General features: G+C 35.4%; 1 protein-coding gene across 1 annotated transcript; it reads right to left on the bottom strand.

The window, feature by feature from the left end:
- Positions 1-7,145: 7,145 nt before the first annotated feature.
- On the bottom strand, positions 7,146-16,363 carry yipf3 (Yip1 domain family, member 3). Its single transcript, XM_073835193.1, has 9 exons — positions 16,118-16,363; positions 14,483-14,692; positions 14,242-14,348; positions 14,118-14,163; positions 12,672-12,764; positions 12,458-12,589; positions 11,837-11,950; positions 11,634-11,757; positions 7,146-8,169 (listed from the first exon to the last, which is right to left on the bottom strand). The coding sequence occupies exons 1-9, from the start codon at positions 16,187-16,189 to the stop codon at positions 8,039-8,041; spliced, it is 1,029 nt and encodes a 342-aa protein (XP_073691294.1). The 5' UTR covers positions 16,190-16,363; the 3' UTR covers positions 7,146-8,038.
- Between the last annotated feature and the right edge of the window lie 519 nt (positions 16,364-16,882).

Below are 16,882 nucleotides of genomic sequence, written 5' to 3'. Positions count from 1 at the left end.
ACTATGTTGTTACTTGAATGATCCACAGATTTTTTTTTTTTTTTTAGTGATAGTAGTTGAGTCCCTTGTTTGTCCGGAACAGTTAAACTGCCTGCTGTTCTTCAGAAAAATCCTTCAGGTCCTTTTTGTTGTCATCTTTTCACACTGGGGACAACTGAGGGACTCATATGTAACTATTACAGAAGGTTCAAACGCTCACTGATGCTCCAGAAGGAAAAAGGAAAAAAATGATGCATGAAGAGCCAGGGGTGTAAACTTTTGAGCAGAATAATGGTGTGTACATTTTTTGTTATTTTGCCAAAATATCATATTTTTTCTCATTTAGTACTGATGTGTTTAGATACTTATGTGTTTCCCTGAAGACAAAATAAGTCAAATTTACCCTGATCTTCAAATTCAAAATATTTTCACCCCCGGCTCTCGTGCATCATGTTCCTTCTGGAGCATCAGTGAGTGTTTGAACCTTATGTAATAGTTGCACATTAGTCCCTCAGTTGTTCTCAGTGTGAAAAGCTGGATCTCAAAATCATACAGTCATTGTTGGAAAAGGTTCAAATACACAAAAATGCTGAAAAACCAAATCATTTGTGGGACAGAATATAATTTGCAAAGTGTATGGATTTGTTTTTTGAACAGTGGGCAGTTTAACTGTTCTGGACAAACAAGGGACTCATGAACAACTATCACTAAAAAAAAAACAAACAGCTGTGGATCATTCATGTAACAACATTTTTAAACTTTTGACCTCAACTATATTTGATACTTATATTTTAGAATGAATGTTTCACAAATGATGTATAGATAATGAAGTTGCTTCAGTCTTCAAGTGTTCATATACTTCTTAAAAATCAGATAATTTAAAGTTCTTACAACTTTGTGTATCAAATAACATATAGTAGGCTTTATATGGTTAAAATCTGCCTAATCTCTAAAATCCAAGTCTGAATGTGTGTTAGTGTTACTGTGTTTACTTGTTACCCAACAGCTACTACAAAATATATCAAAACTTTGTTGTTAGCCATTGTTCATATGCACAAATAATATTCATCCGGTTGCAGCTCTGTGGCACAGGTGGGTCTTGTGAATAATATATTGAATGGATCCACATGGAGATCACTTGTTTTCCCTTCAGCAACAGTCTGAGGATGTGAAGGTGGATAGTATAACCAATTGTACCCAGAGCGTGTCTGGTTGCATGGCCCTATCTTTGTGACAGCCTCAGTGAGAGCAGAGAAACGTGAGCCCTGAATGAAGCAAACACAATTAATTCCTAATGCAGCCCAGTGTATGGACTCACCTTAACTTACCCTGATCATTGCAGTCAACCAGAACACCATCTAAGGACAAAAAGAAAGTGTTTTCAATCGTTTTTTCATCCTGCACACTAGTACTGTCTTAGAACATTTTGCTGCAGCACTTTTCCTTCAAGTTTCAAGACTGACCTGAATATTTCTAATAATACAAGAAAAGAAATGAGAATAGAGACTGACCCTTTTATCTATCTGTCTAACTACCTATCTACAGTTGAGGTCAAACGTTTTTTTAATTTGAAGAGTAGGGTAAATTTAACTTATTTTGTCTTCCGGGAAACATGTAACCATCTTCTGTAGCCTCTGGAGGGCAGTACTAAATGAAAATAATACGATATTTAGGCAAAATAAGAAAAATGTACACATCTTAATTCTGTTCAAAAGTTTTCATCCCTGGCTCTTAATGCATGATTTTTCCTTCTGAAGCATCAGAGATCATTTGAACCTTCTGTAATAGTTGCATACGAGTCCCTCAGTTGTCCTCAGTGTGAAAAGATGGATCTCAAAATCATACAGTCATTGATGGAAAGGGTTCAAATACACAAAAATGCTGAAGAACCAAAGAATTTGTGGGACCTGAAGGACTTTTCTGAAGAACAGCAGGCAGTTTAACTGTTCAGGACAAACAAGGGACTCATGAACAACTATCTTGAACAAATCCAACTAATCCAACTATTATTTTCTCTTGTGGACTATATGTAAACATATTTTATGCAAATATCTAATTCAGGTCAGTATTAAATAAACAATAACATGCATTTTGTATGATCCCTCTTATTTTAGTAACATGGCTTTTTTTCATGGGCACAGGCTTTTGTCTCATAACAGGGTTATGTTGTAGATAATTTTAGACTGGCTCTACAGAGCACTTAAAGTAGTTTAGTAGTTTAACCTACTTTGCCATCTTTTAGATGCAAATTTGAAACACTTTTATTTCGGGAAGCACAGTAATAGTGCCATTTCACTTCAAAAGTTTCTCTTTGGGACTTCTTTGAAAGCATTTTTTTTTTAAAGCGGTCATGTTATTGTATTTATTTATTTATTTTCCTCAAAGTCCCACTTATATTTTTTGTCTTTTTTCTTTCTTTTAAAACAAAGCAAATGTGGTTGTGATGCCTAGAACCCTTGATGATAGCTGGTCCCTAGTGTATTTTATAAAAAAAAAAAAAAAGAAACGTCTTGCCGTTTCTCATTTTGATGCTGGGTTTTATATGGAGCTGAGGATGTGGATAGGCTCTGATTTCTGTTTTGGCGGGCTTATGTCAGGATAATGCTTTTTAGCATTATAGATAGTTCACAAATGGCCTGAAGAAAATTATTCACATTGACAGTCTATTACATCCTAGTCTATTTTCTTAAAATAAACATTAAAATAAACTCTACACACTACAAAAAAATCTAGAACTGAATATTTATGACAGCATAAATGTTTCCTTCTTTGCCTGTTACACTATATACCTCACACCTGAAATCACTGATTAAGCGAATCTGCTGCACCTCTCCAATCTAGATCATTTCTAATTAATTCATGTTGTAACATCTGCTCTAATGTCGGCCATTTAGTTGGATTCAGGTTAGACACTCGCTAATCAGATCATTGCATTCTGCACACATTTTTAGGAAAGAGCTGGTTAGTCATGACCATGTGACACTGCATTATCCTCTCTTTTCATGCGGCAATTTTCAGGAAATCACAGATTTGGATTGACCAACTTCTTTTGGCCCTTGTCTGGACAACCTTCTGGCACAGGGTTTCAGTCACTTTAAAGCAACCCACCATCTTGCAATCTTAAAAGAGTAGTTCACTTCCAGAGCAAAAAATTACAGATAACGTACTTACCCTGTTGGAAGGTGTCTTTCACATTGTCCCACAGCAACATTAAAATAGTTATTTGACATATGTGACCCTGGACCACAAAACCAGTCATAAGGTTAAATTTGACAAAACTGAGATGTATGCATCATATGAAAGCTCAATAAATAAGCTTTCTATTGATGTATGGTTTGTTAGGATAGGACAATATTTGGCCGAGATACAACTATTTGAAAATCTGGAATCTGATGGTGCAAAAAAAATCTAAATACTGAGAAAATCACCTTTAAAGTTATCCAAATGAAGTTCTTAACAATGCATATTACTAATCAAAAATTACATTTTGATATATTTATAGTATGAATTTTACAAAAAATCTTCATGGAACATGATCTTTACTTAATTTCCTAATGATTTTTGGCATAAAAGAAAAATAAATAATTTTGACCCATATTTTTGGCTATTGCTACAAATATACCCCAGTGACTTAAGACTGGTTTTGTGCTCCAGGGTCACATATTTGAACATTTTTAAAAAAGGTAACACAATAGTTACTTTCCCTGGTAATTAGTTACTTTTATAATGATGTAACTCAGTTACTATTTGTGAGAAGTAACTAACTATAACTAATTACGTTTTTAAAGTAACTTGCCCAACACTGGTTGTAACAAGTGGTTTTTTGAGTTATTTTAAGAGTTATTTTATTCTTACTATTAGGTTATTTACACTTTTTCTCAATTGATTTAACACTTTTTCCAATGCAATGTACTTGTTCTCAAAACAACTTGCACAGCCATCCAAACACTTAAATTTTACTGCAAAATTAATCACTGCAATTTTTTCTACTAATGCATTTATTAAAAGTAATTTTTAACATCAAATCTATAGGTGTGTTCTCTATTGATTATAAAGCACATTCAGCTGTAGATGCACATATATGCTAATGACAAGACATATTTATTGCAATTCTTCAACAGGGAGTTTTGTTTTAAATATATATTGTGTAAATCTAAATTAAATACAAATTGTTATCCAACATCTGCTATCACCCATGAGAATAAAACTAATTGCCCCTTTAAACTCTTTGTGCCACCTTTAGCAGCAAGAACTGCAAACAAACAGTCTGTCATTTTAATGGTAGGTTTATTTTAACAGTGACAGACAGAATAACAACAACAAGTCCAGAAAACGCATTTTACACATGTTATAAATTGATTTTCATTTTAATGAGTGAAATAAGTATTTGATCCCTTATCAATCAGCAAGATTAATGGGAGTGCTCCTAATCTCAGCTTGTTATCTGTATAAAAGACACCTGTCCACAGAAGCAATTAATCAATCAGATTCCAAACTCTCCACCATGGCCAAGACCAAAGAGCTGTCCAAGGATGTCAGGGACAAGATTGTAGACCTACACAAGGCTGGAATGGGCTACAAGACCATCGACAAGCAGCTTGGTGAGAAGGTGACAACAGTTGGTGCGATTATTCGCAAATGGAAGAAACACAAAATAACTGTCAGTCTCTTTCAGTCTGGGGCTCCATGCAAGATCTCACCTCGTGGAGTTTCAATGATCATGAGAACGGTGAGGAATCAGCACAGAACTACACGGGAGGATCTCAAGACAGCTGGGACCATAGTCACCGAGAAAACAATTGGTAACACACTACGCGGTAAAGAACTGAAATCCTGCAGCGCCTGCAAGGTCCTCCTGCTCAAGAAAGCACATGTACAGGCCCGTCTGAAGTTTGCCAATGAACATCTGAATGATTCAGAGGAGAACTGGGTGAAAGTGTTGTGGTCAGATGAGACTAAAATCAAGCTCTTTGGCATCAACTCAACTCGCCGTGTTTAGAGGAGGAATGCTGCCTATGACCCCAAGAACACCATCCCGACCGTCAAACATGGACGTAGTAACATTATGCTGTACCGTCAAATCTTGGGTGAGAACCTCCTTCCCTCAGCCAGGGCATTGAAAATGGGACGTGGATGGGTTTTACCCAAAACACACGGCCAAGGCAACAAGGAAGTGGCTCAAGAAGAAGCACATTAAGGTCCTGGAGTGGCCTAGCCAGTCTCCAGCCCTTAATTCCATAGAAAATCTGTGGAGGGAGCTGAAGATTCGAGTTGCCAAAAGTCAGCCTCAAAACCTTAAAGGAACACTCCACTTTTTTTGGAAATAGGCTCATTCTCCAACTCCCCCCGAGTTAATAAGTTGAGTTTTACCGTTTTGAAATCCATTCAGCCGTTCTCCTGTTCTGGCGATATCACTTTTAGCATAGCTTAGCATAGATCACTGAATCCTATTAGACCAATAGCATCGCGTTCAAAAATGTCCAACGAGTTTCCATATTTGTTGTATTTAAAACTTGACTCTTCTGTAGTTATATCGTGTACTAAGACCAGTGGAAATGCAAAGCTGCGAGTTTCTAGGCAGATAAGATTAGGAACTACACTCCCATTCCGACGTAATAGTCAAGGAAGTTTGCTGCCGTAATATGGCCGAAGCAGGCGGAGTATTATCAAAAATGAGTTCCCAGCTAGTTTAGCATTTGCACATGTGCTGCGTGGTATTACTGCTCCTGCTTCGGCCATATTACGGCAGCAAACATCCTTGACTATTACGCCGGAATGGGAGTGTAGTTCCTAATCTTATCAGCCTAGAAAATTGAAGCTTTGCATTTCCACCGGTCTTAGTACACGATATAACTACAGAAGAGTCAAGTTTTAAATAGGACAAATATCAAAACTCGTTGGTCATTTTTGAACGTGATGCTACTGGTCTAATAGGATTCAATGATCTATGCTAAGCTATGCTAAAAGTGATATCGCCAGAACAGGAGAACGGCTGAATGGATTTCAAAACGGTAAAAATCAACTTATTAACTCGGGGGGAGTTGGAGAATGAGCCTATTTCCAAAAAAAGTGGAGTGTTCCTTTAATGAATTGTTGAGGATCTGCAAAGAGGAGTGGGACAAAATCCCTCCTGAGATGTGTGCGAACCTGGTGGCCAACTATAAGAAATGTCTGACCTCTGTGATTGCCAACAAGGGTTTTGCCACCAAGTCATGTTTTGTAAAGGGGTCAAATACTTATTTCACTCATTAAAATGCAAATCAATTTATAACTTTTTTGAAATGTGTTTTTCTGGATTTTTTTTTTATTCTCGGATTTCAATGGAAATTCATCTGCACCACCTACCTCTCCTTCCACCCTGTTGTCCACTTCCTCTGTCAATGTCATCTTACAGTTTTCCCTCTTTCCACTATATCAGTGCCCTCCTCTCTACTCATCTCTTTTCTCACACCTTCCTCTCTGCTCAGTTACACTCTTCTTTACTCCTTTCACTCAACCACCTTAGACTTATTTGTTCTTGCTCTTTCCCTTTTATTATTACTCTAAAGGAATTGTGATAAACGTGTAAACGATTAAGAAAACATTTCCTGTGCTGTGTTTATAATTAACCGAATAGTTATAATTTTAGGGTCAATCAAAAATATACAGTGTTCATTTAATAGAATGACAAATGACAGAATTTTGTTTGTTGTGTTTGGACAAATGGTACATAAATATTTGTAGTTTGTGTAAAACCTTTTTCTGAAATGTTTAAGTATTGGTTGATTGAATTAACTATTGTGAAAACATTTGAGAGCTTTGTGCACATTGTTTTGAGAAAATTATTTGCATGATTTGTAATTTGTATGAAACGAATGAAAACGTACAAGCTGTTTAGAACAATTACAAACTGTTTAGCTCACTGTTTCTCTCAAACTTTGGAGAAATGTGTCTAATCGATTGAGAAAAACTAAGTTGCTTTTCTACCCCCTCGAATCAGTCTGGCAGTTCTCCTCTGACCTCTGGCATCAACAAGGCATTTTTGACCAAAGAACTGCCACTCACTGGATATTTTCTCTTTTTCAGACCATTCTATGGTTGTTCATAAAAATCCATGTTCAGGTTTAGCAAGCTACTCTTCAGAGCATCAGCTTGTTAAATGCAGCATAAATACAAAATACTGTGCGTATTATTTAATCACTTTAATGTGAGTCTAAATTCCAAGTATTAACATATCCCAGCATGATACCTCTAATCACGAATAAGGACAACAGCGTTTCTTTATTTTCTCTTTACAAGAACCCTTTAAATAAGAAGCTCACATGTAAAAGACAACATAATGAGAGAGCAGGAAACCCTCACCCCCAACCATAGCTTTAAATAGCAGGAATCAGACTGCACCACAATGGCTGGTTAAATACGGATTAGGATAAAAAGATTGCATGCACCATTACAATCTTTCTCATCTTCAAAATAAAATTTCATTGCATTTCTATATTTATAAGCACTTTACCTTCTGACCAAGATAGATTTCTCTAGACTTCCTTGGCAACTGTGAAAATATCTAAAAAAAAAAGAATAATTATGCAACAACAAGATTTAAAAACAGAAGTGTTGTGTGATGTCACTCAGTAACTGAGACAGTTTGTGAGGACAATCAGTCCAATCAGTGCACTCACACAGAGTGCAAACATCCATGTCAACAGGGTTTTTGAAGAACAATTATTAGTATCAGCCTCCATAAGGTGTCCATAAATATTCTGAATAAACCATTTTAATATTAGCAGGTCATATGCACTGAAACCCTTAGGAAAAATGATTAAGACAAGTGTAAAGTAAATGGGATAATGTGTCAAAAGTGTTGCCTCATAAAAATATGAGCCAAAATTACATGAAGCCGTTTTGACCTATGAGCATCCTTTTAGGTTTGACAGCGTCAGGAACAACATATGAGATACAAACTGAGCTCAGGCCTAAGGTGCTCAACAGAGACTGCCCCATGATTTTGTGTCACCCTGATCCTACATATGTACAACAGCCTCACTGGACTGTGTGACCAAACCAGAAGACAGATATATAATCACTGTGACTGTACAATTGCAGCTATTGACTTGATGGTGGCATTTACAACAACGTTTGCAACAACGGGAACATCTCGGGCCACTCTCTGGATGGGTGGGATGTTGGGTCCTTCCAAGGTATCCAGAATACCTGCAAACAGAAAAAACATGACAATGACAAAGCCTGTAACACTGCAAAATCTTGATTGTAAGTACAGAAGCCCAATATCTTAGGCTTTTTGGTGTCAAATTTATTGACTTAAAATGACTTTTTAAAATTTTTTAGGGGAACTTGGTGCTAACATTTAAAGAGTAGTTCACTTCCAGAACAAAAATGTACACATAACGTACTCTCCCCCTTGTCATCCAAGATGTTCATCTCTATATTTCTTCAGTTGTAAAGAAATAATGTTTTTTGAGAAAAAACATTTCAGGATTTCTCTCCATATAGTGGATATCTATGGTGCCCCAGAGTTTAAACTTCCAAAATGCAGTTTAAATGCAGCTTCAAATGGGCTCTAAACGATCCCAGCCGAGGATAAAGGGTCTTATCTAGCGAAACAACAATGGAATCCATGTTTCCCTCAATGAACCGCAGCTCCCCAGTACCAGCAGCACTCATGCAGCCCCAGACCATGCTGCTACCACCACCATGCTTGACTGTAGGCAAGACACAATTTTCTTGGTTCTCCTCACCAGGGGATCACCACACATGCTGGACACTATCTGAGCCAAACAAGTTTATCTTATAGTCTCATCAGACCACAGGACATGGTTCCAGTAATTCATGCATTTAGAAAGGTTGTCTTCAGCAAACTGTTTGTGGGATTTCTTGTGAGCCAGCTTCAGATGAGGCTTCCTTCTGGGGCGACGCCTATGCAAACTGACTTGTTACAGTGTGCGGCGTACGGTCTGAGCACTGACAAGCTGACCTTCCACTTCTGCGACTTTTAAAGCCGTTTATTGAAGCCAGGTTCTGCACCTGACGCACAGAACGAGTGCTCAGCTTTGTTGATCGACACTTGCAAGGCCTGTTTCGAATGGAACCCATCTTGGAAAACCTTTGTATGACCCTAACCACTGTAGTGTAACTCAGTTTCAGGGTGATACTGAACCTCTAATAGCCTTGGCCATTTTTGTGGAGAGCAACAATTCTAATTCTCAAATCCTCAGAGAGTTCTTTGCCATTAGATGCCATGTTGAACATCCAGTGGTCAGTATGAGAGAATTGTACTTAAAGCAACTAATTTTAACTGCTCTAATACAAGATACACAAATTTGTATGGTCCTGTCAAGCAGACAAAAACATAAACATGATGAATAGGACATGTGGCTTTGCATGGTTAAACAACATACTGCTATCACTTAGGGTGTACTCAGTTTTGTTGCCAGCTTTTGACAATAATGGCTGTATGTTGAGTTATTTTCAGAGGACAGTAAATCTATACTGCTATACAAGCTGCACACTGACTACTCTAAAATATATCCAAGTTTAATTTCTACAGTATTGTCTCTATTCTAAAATGGTTGCTGAAATGTGAGGGGTGAGATACTGTATATGAGAAGGCAACAAATATGTCGAGTAATACAGATATAAGCAAGGTACTGCTCACCCACAGGTAAGAACTACATGTTTCAGACAAAATGAAAGTTTTCAAACTGGCCTCATTTTGGTGGGCTAAAAATAAAAAAGGACCAAAAACAGAGTAGGTGCTCAACCATCTCTAAAATTAGATTTAAGAGGGAATTTCAATTACTAAAGGTCACAATAATGCCTTGAAGACATTCTCGTGCACCATCTCTTTCATTACATTGTTGCACTAAAGGGAAGGCACACTTGTTAACTTGTTTCAATTTTTTTTTTTTTTTTTTACATTTATAGACCTTTAGTAAGCAATTCAGTGCTCCAGTGAAGTATTTTAACAATGCTTTTTTATTTTCCGTTAAATTATTTTAAATTAAAATGCATTTGCCACAATAGTAATATATTGTAAATTTATTATATATTGCAAAGATGCTGCACATATAAAGTAGTAAAATTGCAATTATTTTAATGCAACTTTTATTTGGACATTTCCTACAGGCCATGTCATTAAACTAGTTTTATAATTCTTCATTTTGTGAGTCATTACTACTAATACATTTGTTTGTGTCATTTAAAATGCTCATGGATGTCTCTGCAGGCATGTATTTAAATGTTTTATAAAATGTTTTGTATAAAAATATGTGTAAGGAAATATTGCTGTATATTACGACACTACCAGTCGAAAAATTTTGAACAGAAAGATTTTTAATGTTTTTTAAAAAATTATCTTCTGCTTACCAAGTCTGCATTTAATTGATCCAAATTACAGTAATAAAAACAGTACAGAATATTGAATATGAAATATAGGAATATGAAATATTTTTACTATTTAAAATATTTGTTTTATTTGAATATATTTTAAAATGTCATTTATTCCTGTGACCAAAGCAAAATTTTCAGCAATATTACTCCAGTATTCAGTGCCACATGATCCCTCAGAAATCATACTAATATGCTGGTTTGCTGTTCAAGAAAATGTTTATTAATATTAATTTAAAACAGCTGAGTACATTTTTTTTCAGGATTCTTTGATGAATAGAAAGACCCAATGATCAGCATTTATCTGAAATAAAAAGCTTTTGTAACAAGCATTTTTGGGGAAAGAAATTATAGAAATGAACAATTTTATTTAGGAAGGATGCTTTAAATTGATCAAAAGTGATGATAAAGACATCTATAATCTTACAAAAGATTTCTATTTCAGATAAATGCTGTTCTTAACATGACAATAAATGTTTTTTGAGAAGCAAATCAGAATTTTAGAATGATTTTTGAAGGATCATGCTTTGAAATCACAGGAATATAATTTTTTTATTTAGTAAAAATTATTTTAAATAGTAAAAATATTTCAAAAATTGTATGTTTTTGCTGTACTTTGGATCAAATAAATGCAGGCTCAGTGAGCGGAAGAGACCTTAAAAAAAAGTACTGTTCAAAGACTTTTGACTGGTAGTGTATGTATTGTTATATTAGTGCATATGAATTAATAATAATGCATAAACACAAATAAATGTTTCCTTTTGTTCATTAAACCCTGAAATGTGTGGAAATGTTATTTTTGATTATTTTTACTAGATTTTAACGGTTTTGTTTTTCATGGTATTAAAATGTGACAATGTGCTTTCATGACAACTCTCTGAGAGTTTAACATGGTAATATACATGGCAATGTTAAAATGTTTGGTCTTGGCGAAATAGATCTGCTATGCTGCTGCGGCAGAGCAAATAACGAGACTTGCTACTGCTAAAACATCCACAGACATGCTGCTGTAAGCATGTAGGAAATACTGCTGCTGCACATACAACATATGAAATAACCCCCACATATAACATAAATAAAATCACCCTGCAGCAGATCTACATGGGTGGAGCTGGGGAAGGCGGAGGGTTTCTGAAGCATGCTTGAACTGCTATAGCAAGCACTAGCCAAGTATTTAAATGCTGAGCAGCAAGCTCATTGGCTGCTGATGTGAAAAGAAACCAAGAATGGAAGAATTTTGAATTTAATTTGCTCTCAGACTCATGTCTTACCTTCAACCATCTTATGGTAAGCAAAGTGCAGGTAGAGCAGAAAGAGCATGTGAAGAGCAGCAAGGGTTCCACACAAGATGAGGCGAGGAGTCTGACCAACAGTACGGGAAATCAGTACAGCCACCTGAAAGATAACAAAGCAATGAAAGTAAAGCAAGATATGGTGATTATATAGTGATACTTGCACAATCTTTTTTCATTACCATGCGTAGAGTAGAGAGTCCTCCAATCACCAGCCAGAGAATGTAGAAGAGCGAGTGGAAGTGGACATTGTAAGTGATGAGAAGGACCACACAGTGGCCAAAGAGACCATAACCCTGAAAACAAAGATAATATGAGACACTCCTAAACAGCCCTAGCATGATGGGGGCATATCATGTGTGACCCTGGGCCACAAAACCACAAGTCTTGAGTAGCACGAGTATATTTGTAGCAATAGCCAAAAATACATTGCATGAGTCAAAATGATTGATTTTTCTTTTATGCCAAAAATCATTAGAATATTTAGTAAAGATCTTGTTCCATGAAGATATTTTGTAACTTTCCTACTGTTAACTTATCAAAACGTAATTTTTGATTAGTAATATGCATTCATTTGGACAACTTTAAAGGCGATTTTCTCAATATTTTGATTTTTTTTGTACCCTCAGATTTCAGATTTCCAAATAGTTGTATCTCAGCCAAATATTGCCCTATCCTAACAAACCATACATCAATGTAAAGTTTATTTTATTATTAATCTATTTCTAAAAATGTACCCTTATGACAGGTTTTGTGGTCCAGGGTCACATATACTCTCTTCATGGGTCATGTGAGGTACTTACTAGCAAAGACAACATCTGCAGCATGGTAATCTGAGCGTTGCACAGGTAAGCAAGGAAATAGATGAAGGAGGACACTCCCATCCAGTATCCAAAACAGGTTCCAATGGCAGTTCCCATGAGCGTACCCTCTCTCTGTTTCAACAAATTGTTCACAATGTGAAATCTTGGATGACATTTCTCACTGACATAGACAAATGTGTGTAAAGCTGCTTACAATGACGGTTCCTGATGTTTTCATTCCATGGAGCAGGATAGCAACCATTGTGAACACTAGCATCATTGGTCCATACAGCTCTCCAGCAACTTTCTGGGTTTAAAAGTTAAAAATAAAACACTAATGAAGAAACATATCTCATAACACCTGCTGTTATAAGTCTGCGATGTCCAGTGGACTGAGTAACAAAGATTTGTCCCACTTTTGGCTTTTTAAAAAGCTCAAAACTAAATAAAATGGGTTGTGTGACAATGAGGAAAACACATCAAGATAAGCAACATATAAGTAAATTAGGAAATCATAATAATACGATCAAAGTATGAACTCTCAGTCAGGTAGCAGAAGAAATGTGTCAGATTATGTACAGTTGAAGTCAAAAGTTTACATACACCTTGCAGAATCTGCAAAATGTTAATTATTTGACCAAAATAAGAGGGATCATATAAAATGAATGTTATTTTTTATTTAGTCCTGACTTTTACTGACATTTACATATAGTCCACAAGAGAAAATAATAGTTGAATTTATAAAAATTACCTGGTTCAAAAGTTTACATACCCTTGATTCTTAATGCTGTGTTGTTACCTGAATGACTGTATGATTTTGAGATCCAGCTTTTCACACTGAGGACAACTAAAGGACTCATATGCACCCATTACAGAAGATTCAAATACTCACTGATGCTCCAGAAGGAAACATGATGCATTGAACTTTTAATTTGAGGATCAGGGTAAATTTAAATTATTTTGTCTTCTGGGAAACATGCAAGTATCTTCTGCAGCTTCTGGAAAGCAGTACTAAATTTAAAAAATATGACATTTAGGCAAAATAAGAAAAATGTACACATCTTCATTTTGTTCAAAAGTTTTCACCCCTGGCTCTTAATGCATGTTTTTTCTTCTGAAGCATCAGTGAGCGTTTGAACCTTCTGTAATAGTTGCATATGAGTCCCTCAGTTGTCCTCAGTGTGAAAAGATAGATCTCAAAATCATACAGTCATTGTTGGAAAAGGTTCAAATAAACAAAATGCTGAAAAACCAAAGAATTTGTGAGACATGAAGGATTTTTCTAAAGAACAGTGGCGAGTTTAACTGTTCAGGACTCATGAACAGCTATTTGTTGAACAACCACTTATTCGGATCAGTGCTAAATAAAAAATAACATGCATTTTGTATGATCCCTCTTATTTTGGTAAAATAATGTAAGGTGCAAGGTGTATGTAAACTTTTGACTTCAACTGTACAACAGGTTTTTCAGCAAAAATAATTTATGATCATATTGATCTTTTAGAGGCCTTAGAAATTAGTGTTTCAGATAAGATACAGTAGGCTTTATAGGAATAATAACACTCATCTCTCTCACTCAAGGATCCCCTGCTCTTACCAATACAGTTAAACTTGATTTCTATTGTTTATTGCTTACAACTGAAATAATAAAGTGTCTTACCTGTGGAAAGTTGATCATTCGGACTGGGATCAAGGATTCAACCAACCTGTGGATCAAGCAGTTGGTTAACCAGTGATGATGCCACAGCAGACACTGCTAAACCGCTGTTAGACATGCATCTTACCTGTTTCTAACTTGATTAGGCTCCACATCGAAGTACGGCCGGAGAATGTCAATATTGGCATACAGATTAAATGCTTTTGATGCCTGTCGCTTTCCTGCCTGCCATACCTGTGTGCATACAAGATATATTAGTACTCTTACCTACACAAAGCTGAACAGAACTATTTTAACTATTTATACACTTGCTGTATGGAAATGAGAATCATATGTCAAACAATTTCTTAGCCCTCCCTCTAGCTCACCTCATCGGCAACCTGTCTGCCCAACTGTCCCTTTATGCCTTTCATCCCCAGGAAGTCTCCATATTCTCCGTTGTCCTCCTCCGTAGCTGCTGCCTCTTCTGTCACCTCCTCCTCCTCCTTCATACGCTGATGCATCTCCCCCATATCCTCAAAGCTGGAGCCAGAGGTGTCATCCATGTTCTCCATGTCTATGACTGCCGAACCACTGCCCTGGGGTCAGTCACATAAAAGAATGAACAGTGTTATAAAGTCTCATTTTGATTTAGTAAAAACTCATGATGCCAATTGCACATTTATAATACGTTTGGGAACGCGATGATGTACACTACCAGTCAAACGTCTGTGAACAGTACGATTTTTAATGCTTTTAAAGAAGTCTCTTCTGCTCATTAAGCCTGCATTTATTTGATCTAAAATGCAGCTAAAACAGTAATATTGAAAATTTTTTAATCTATTTAAAAATATTTAAAAAATGTAATTTTTTCCTGTGGTCAAAGCTAAATTCCAGCATCATTACTCCAGTCTTCAGTGTCACATGATCCTTTAGAAATCATTCTAATATGCTGATTTGCTGTTCAAGACTAATTTTTTATGATTATTATCATCAATATTTAAAAGTGTAGTAGAGTAGAGTACATTGTTTTTTCAGGATTCTTTGATGAACAGGAAGATCCAAAGGTCAGCATTTATCTGAAATAAAAAGCTTTTGTAACATTATACACTACCTTGGAATTAGTATTATTGTTTATTTATTTATTTTTTTTGGGAAAGAAATGATAGAAATTGACACTTTTATTTAGCAAGGATGCCTTGAATTGATCACAAGTGATGATTAAGACATTTATAATGTTCTATTTCTATTCTATTAAAGAAACCTGAAAAAATTCTACTCAGCTGTTTTTAACAAAATAACAATAATAAATGCTTTTTAAGCAGCAAATCAGAATATTAAAACAATTCATGAAGGATTGGATGGAGTAATGGCGCTAAATATTTAGCTTTGAAATCACAGGAATAAATTACATTTTAAAAAATATTCAAATCGAAAACAGTTATTTTAAATAGTAAAAATATTTCAAAATTTGACTGTTCTTGCTCTACTTTGGATCAAATAAATGCAGGATTGGTGAACAGAAGAGACTTCTTAAAAAAAAAAAAAAAAAAAAAAATTTAAAATTTAAAAATTTTTGACCAGTAGTGTAGAATATAGAACATTTGTATTGTGTGCACAGTTTACTAAAGACTATGATACATCGTGGATGTTAAACTGCAATAAAGTTTATTTATTTTTTAACATTGTACAATGGTAATACTGGTTATTTGCACATATGTCAGTCTAATAGCATGTTTCTGAGATATAGAATATTATATAAACAAACTGTTTACCACAACAGTTATATCACGGTTTTAAGTCAATAGCTTAATATATATTTTTAATGTAATCTAGAGTAATATCCAAATTGTGCATGAATAGGAACACATACACTGTGGTATGTATCAAGATACAACGAAATATACATTGTACCAGCACAACGACATTTCAAGCGTTTGAGGTCAGACTAAGCTTGATTAACAAAAAACGCTTGTATTTCATAAGTTATGTTATTCTAATAATGATGAGTTAAGGTGAATTACCTGGATAATGTTGTCATCAAAACTACCCCATGGTTCCGTATTCGTGTTTGTGCTTCCTTGTGATGCCGACATTGTTTTGCACAAACAGATACAAGAATATAATAACAAAGGTTAGCGGCTAGTTTGTCACGATGTTACTATCTATAGTTTAATTCTGGTGCTCATTGTATTTGATCATTAAAATGGTTTGTGCGAATTGTTTTGCCAGCTGTACAGCGCTGGGGTAAAAATTTTACGTAACGTGACGTGCCGACGAAGTGTCTGACGCCACTTCCGCTAGACGCAAACAAAAGCGCAGATCAAAACTTCAGCATTTGTTCAATCTTGCAGGAAAACACGTCTTATATTCTTCCGTTGTTTTCATATTAACTCGTTTATAACCACAGAGATATTACTTATCTAGAAAACATTGTCGTTTTAAAGTGTCAACATTAGGCTAATAATAGTATATTATTGTCAGGTCAAAATAAAAGTCGTGTGACGCGTTCTGTAATAGACAATAAAGGCTTTTTTATTGATTATTGAGAAGGGTATGAATAATTTTGAACATGTCACCTTTTTGTTCAAATGTAAATAAAAGATGAGAAATATTTTTTTTCCACAATGATGCCTCTTGTACATTGTCTTATTATCTTCTGGGAGACGTCTGTGTCATTTCTAATTTATAAAAAAAAAAAACTTGCTGGTTGAATAAAAGTAACTTTAAGTCAGAATTTGCCAGGGATATGAATAATTTCGGGCTTGACTGTATATATATATATATAT

Source organism: Garra rufa, chromosome 2, assembly GCF_049309525.1.
Source record: "Garra rufa chromosome 2, GarRuf1.0, whole genome shotgun sequence".
Lineage (NCBI taxonomy): Eukaryota > Metazoa > Chordata > Actinopteri > Cypriniformes > Cyprinidae > Garra > Garra rufa.
Note: the sequence above shows the minus strand (reverse complement) of the source record. Positions and strands in the feature narration are given on the sequence as shown.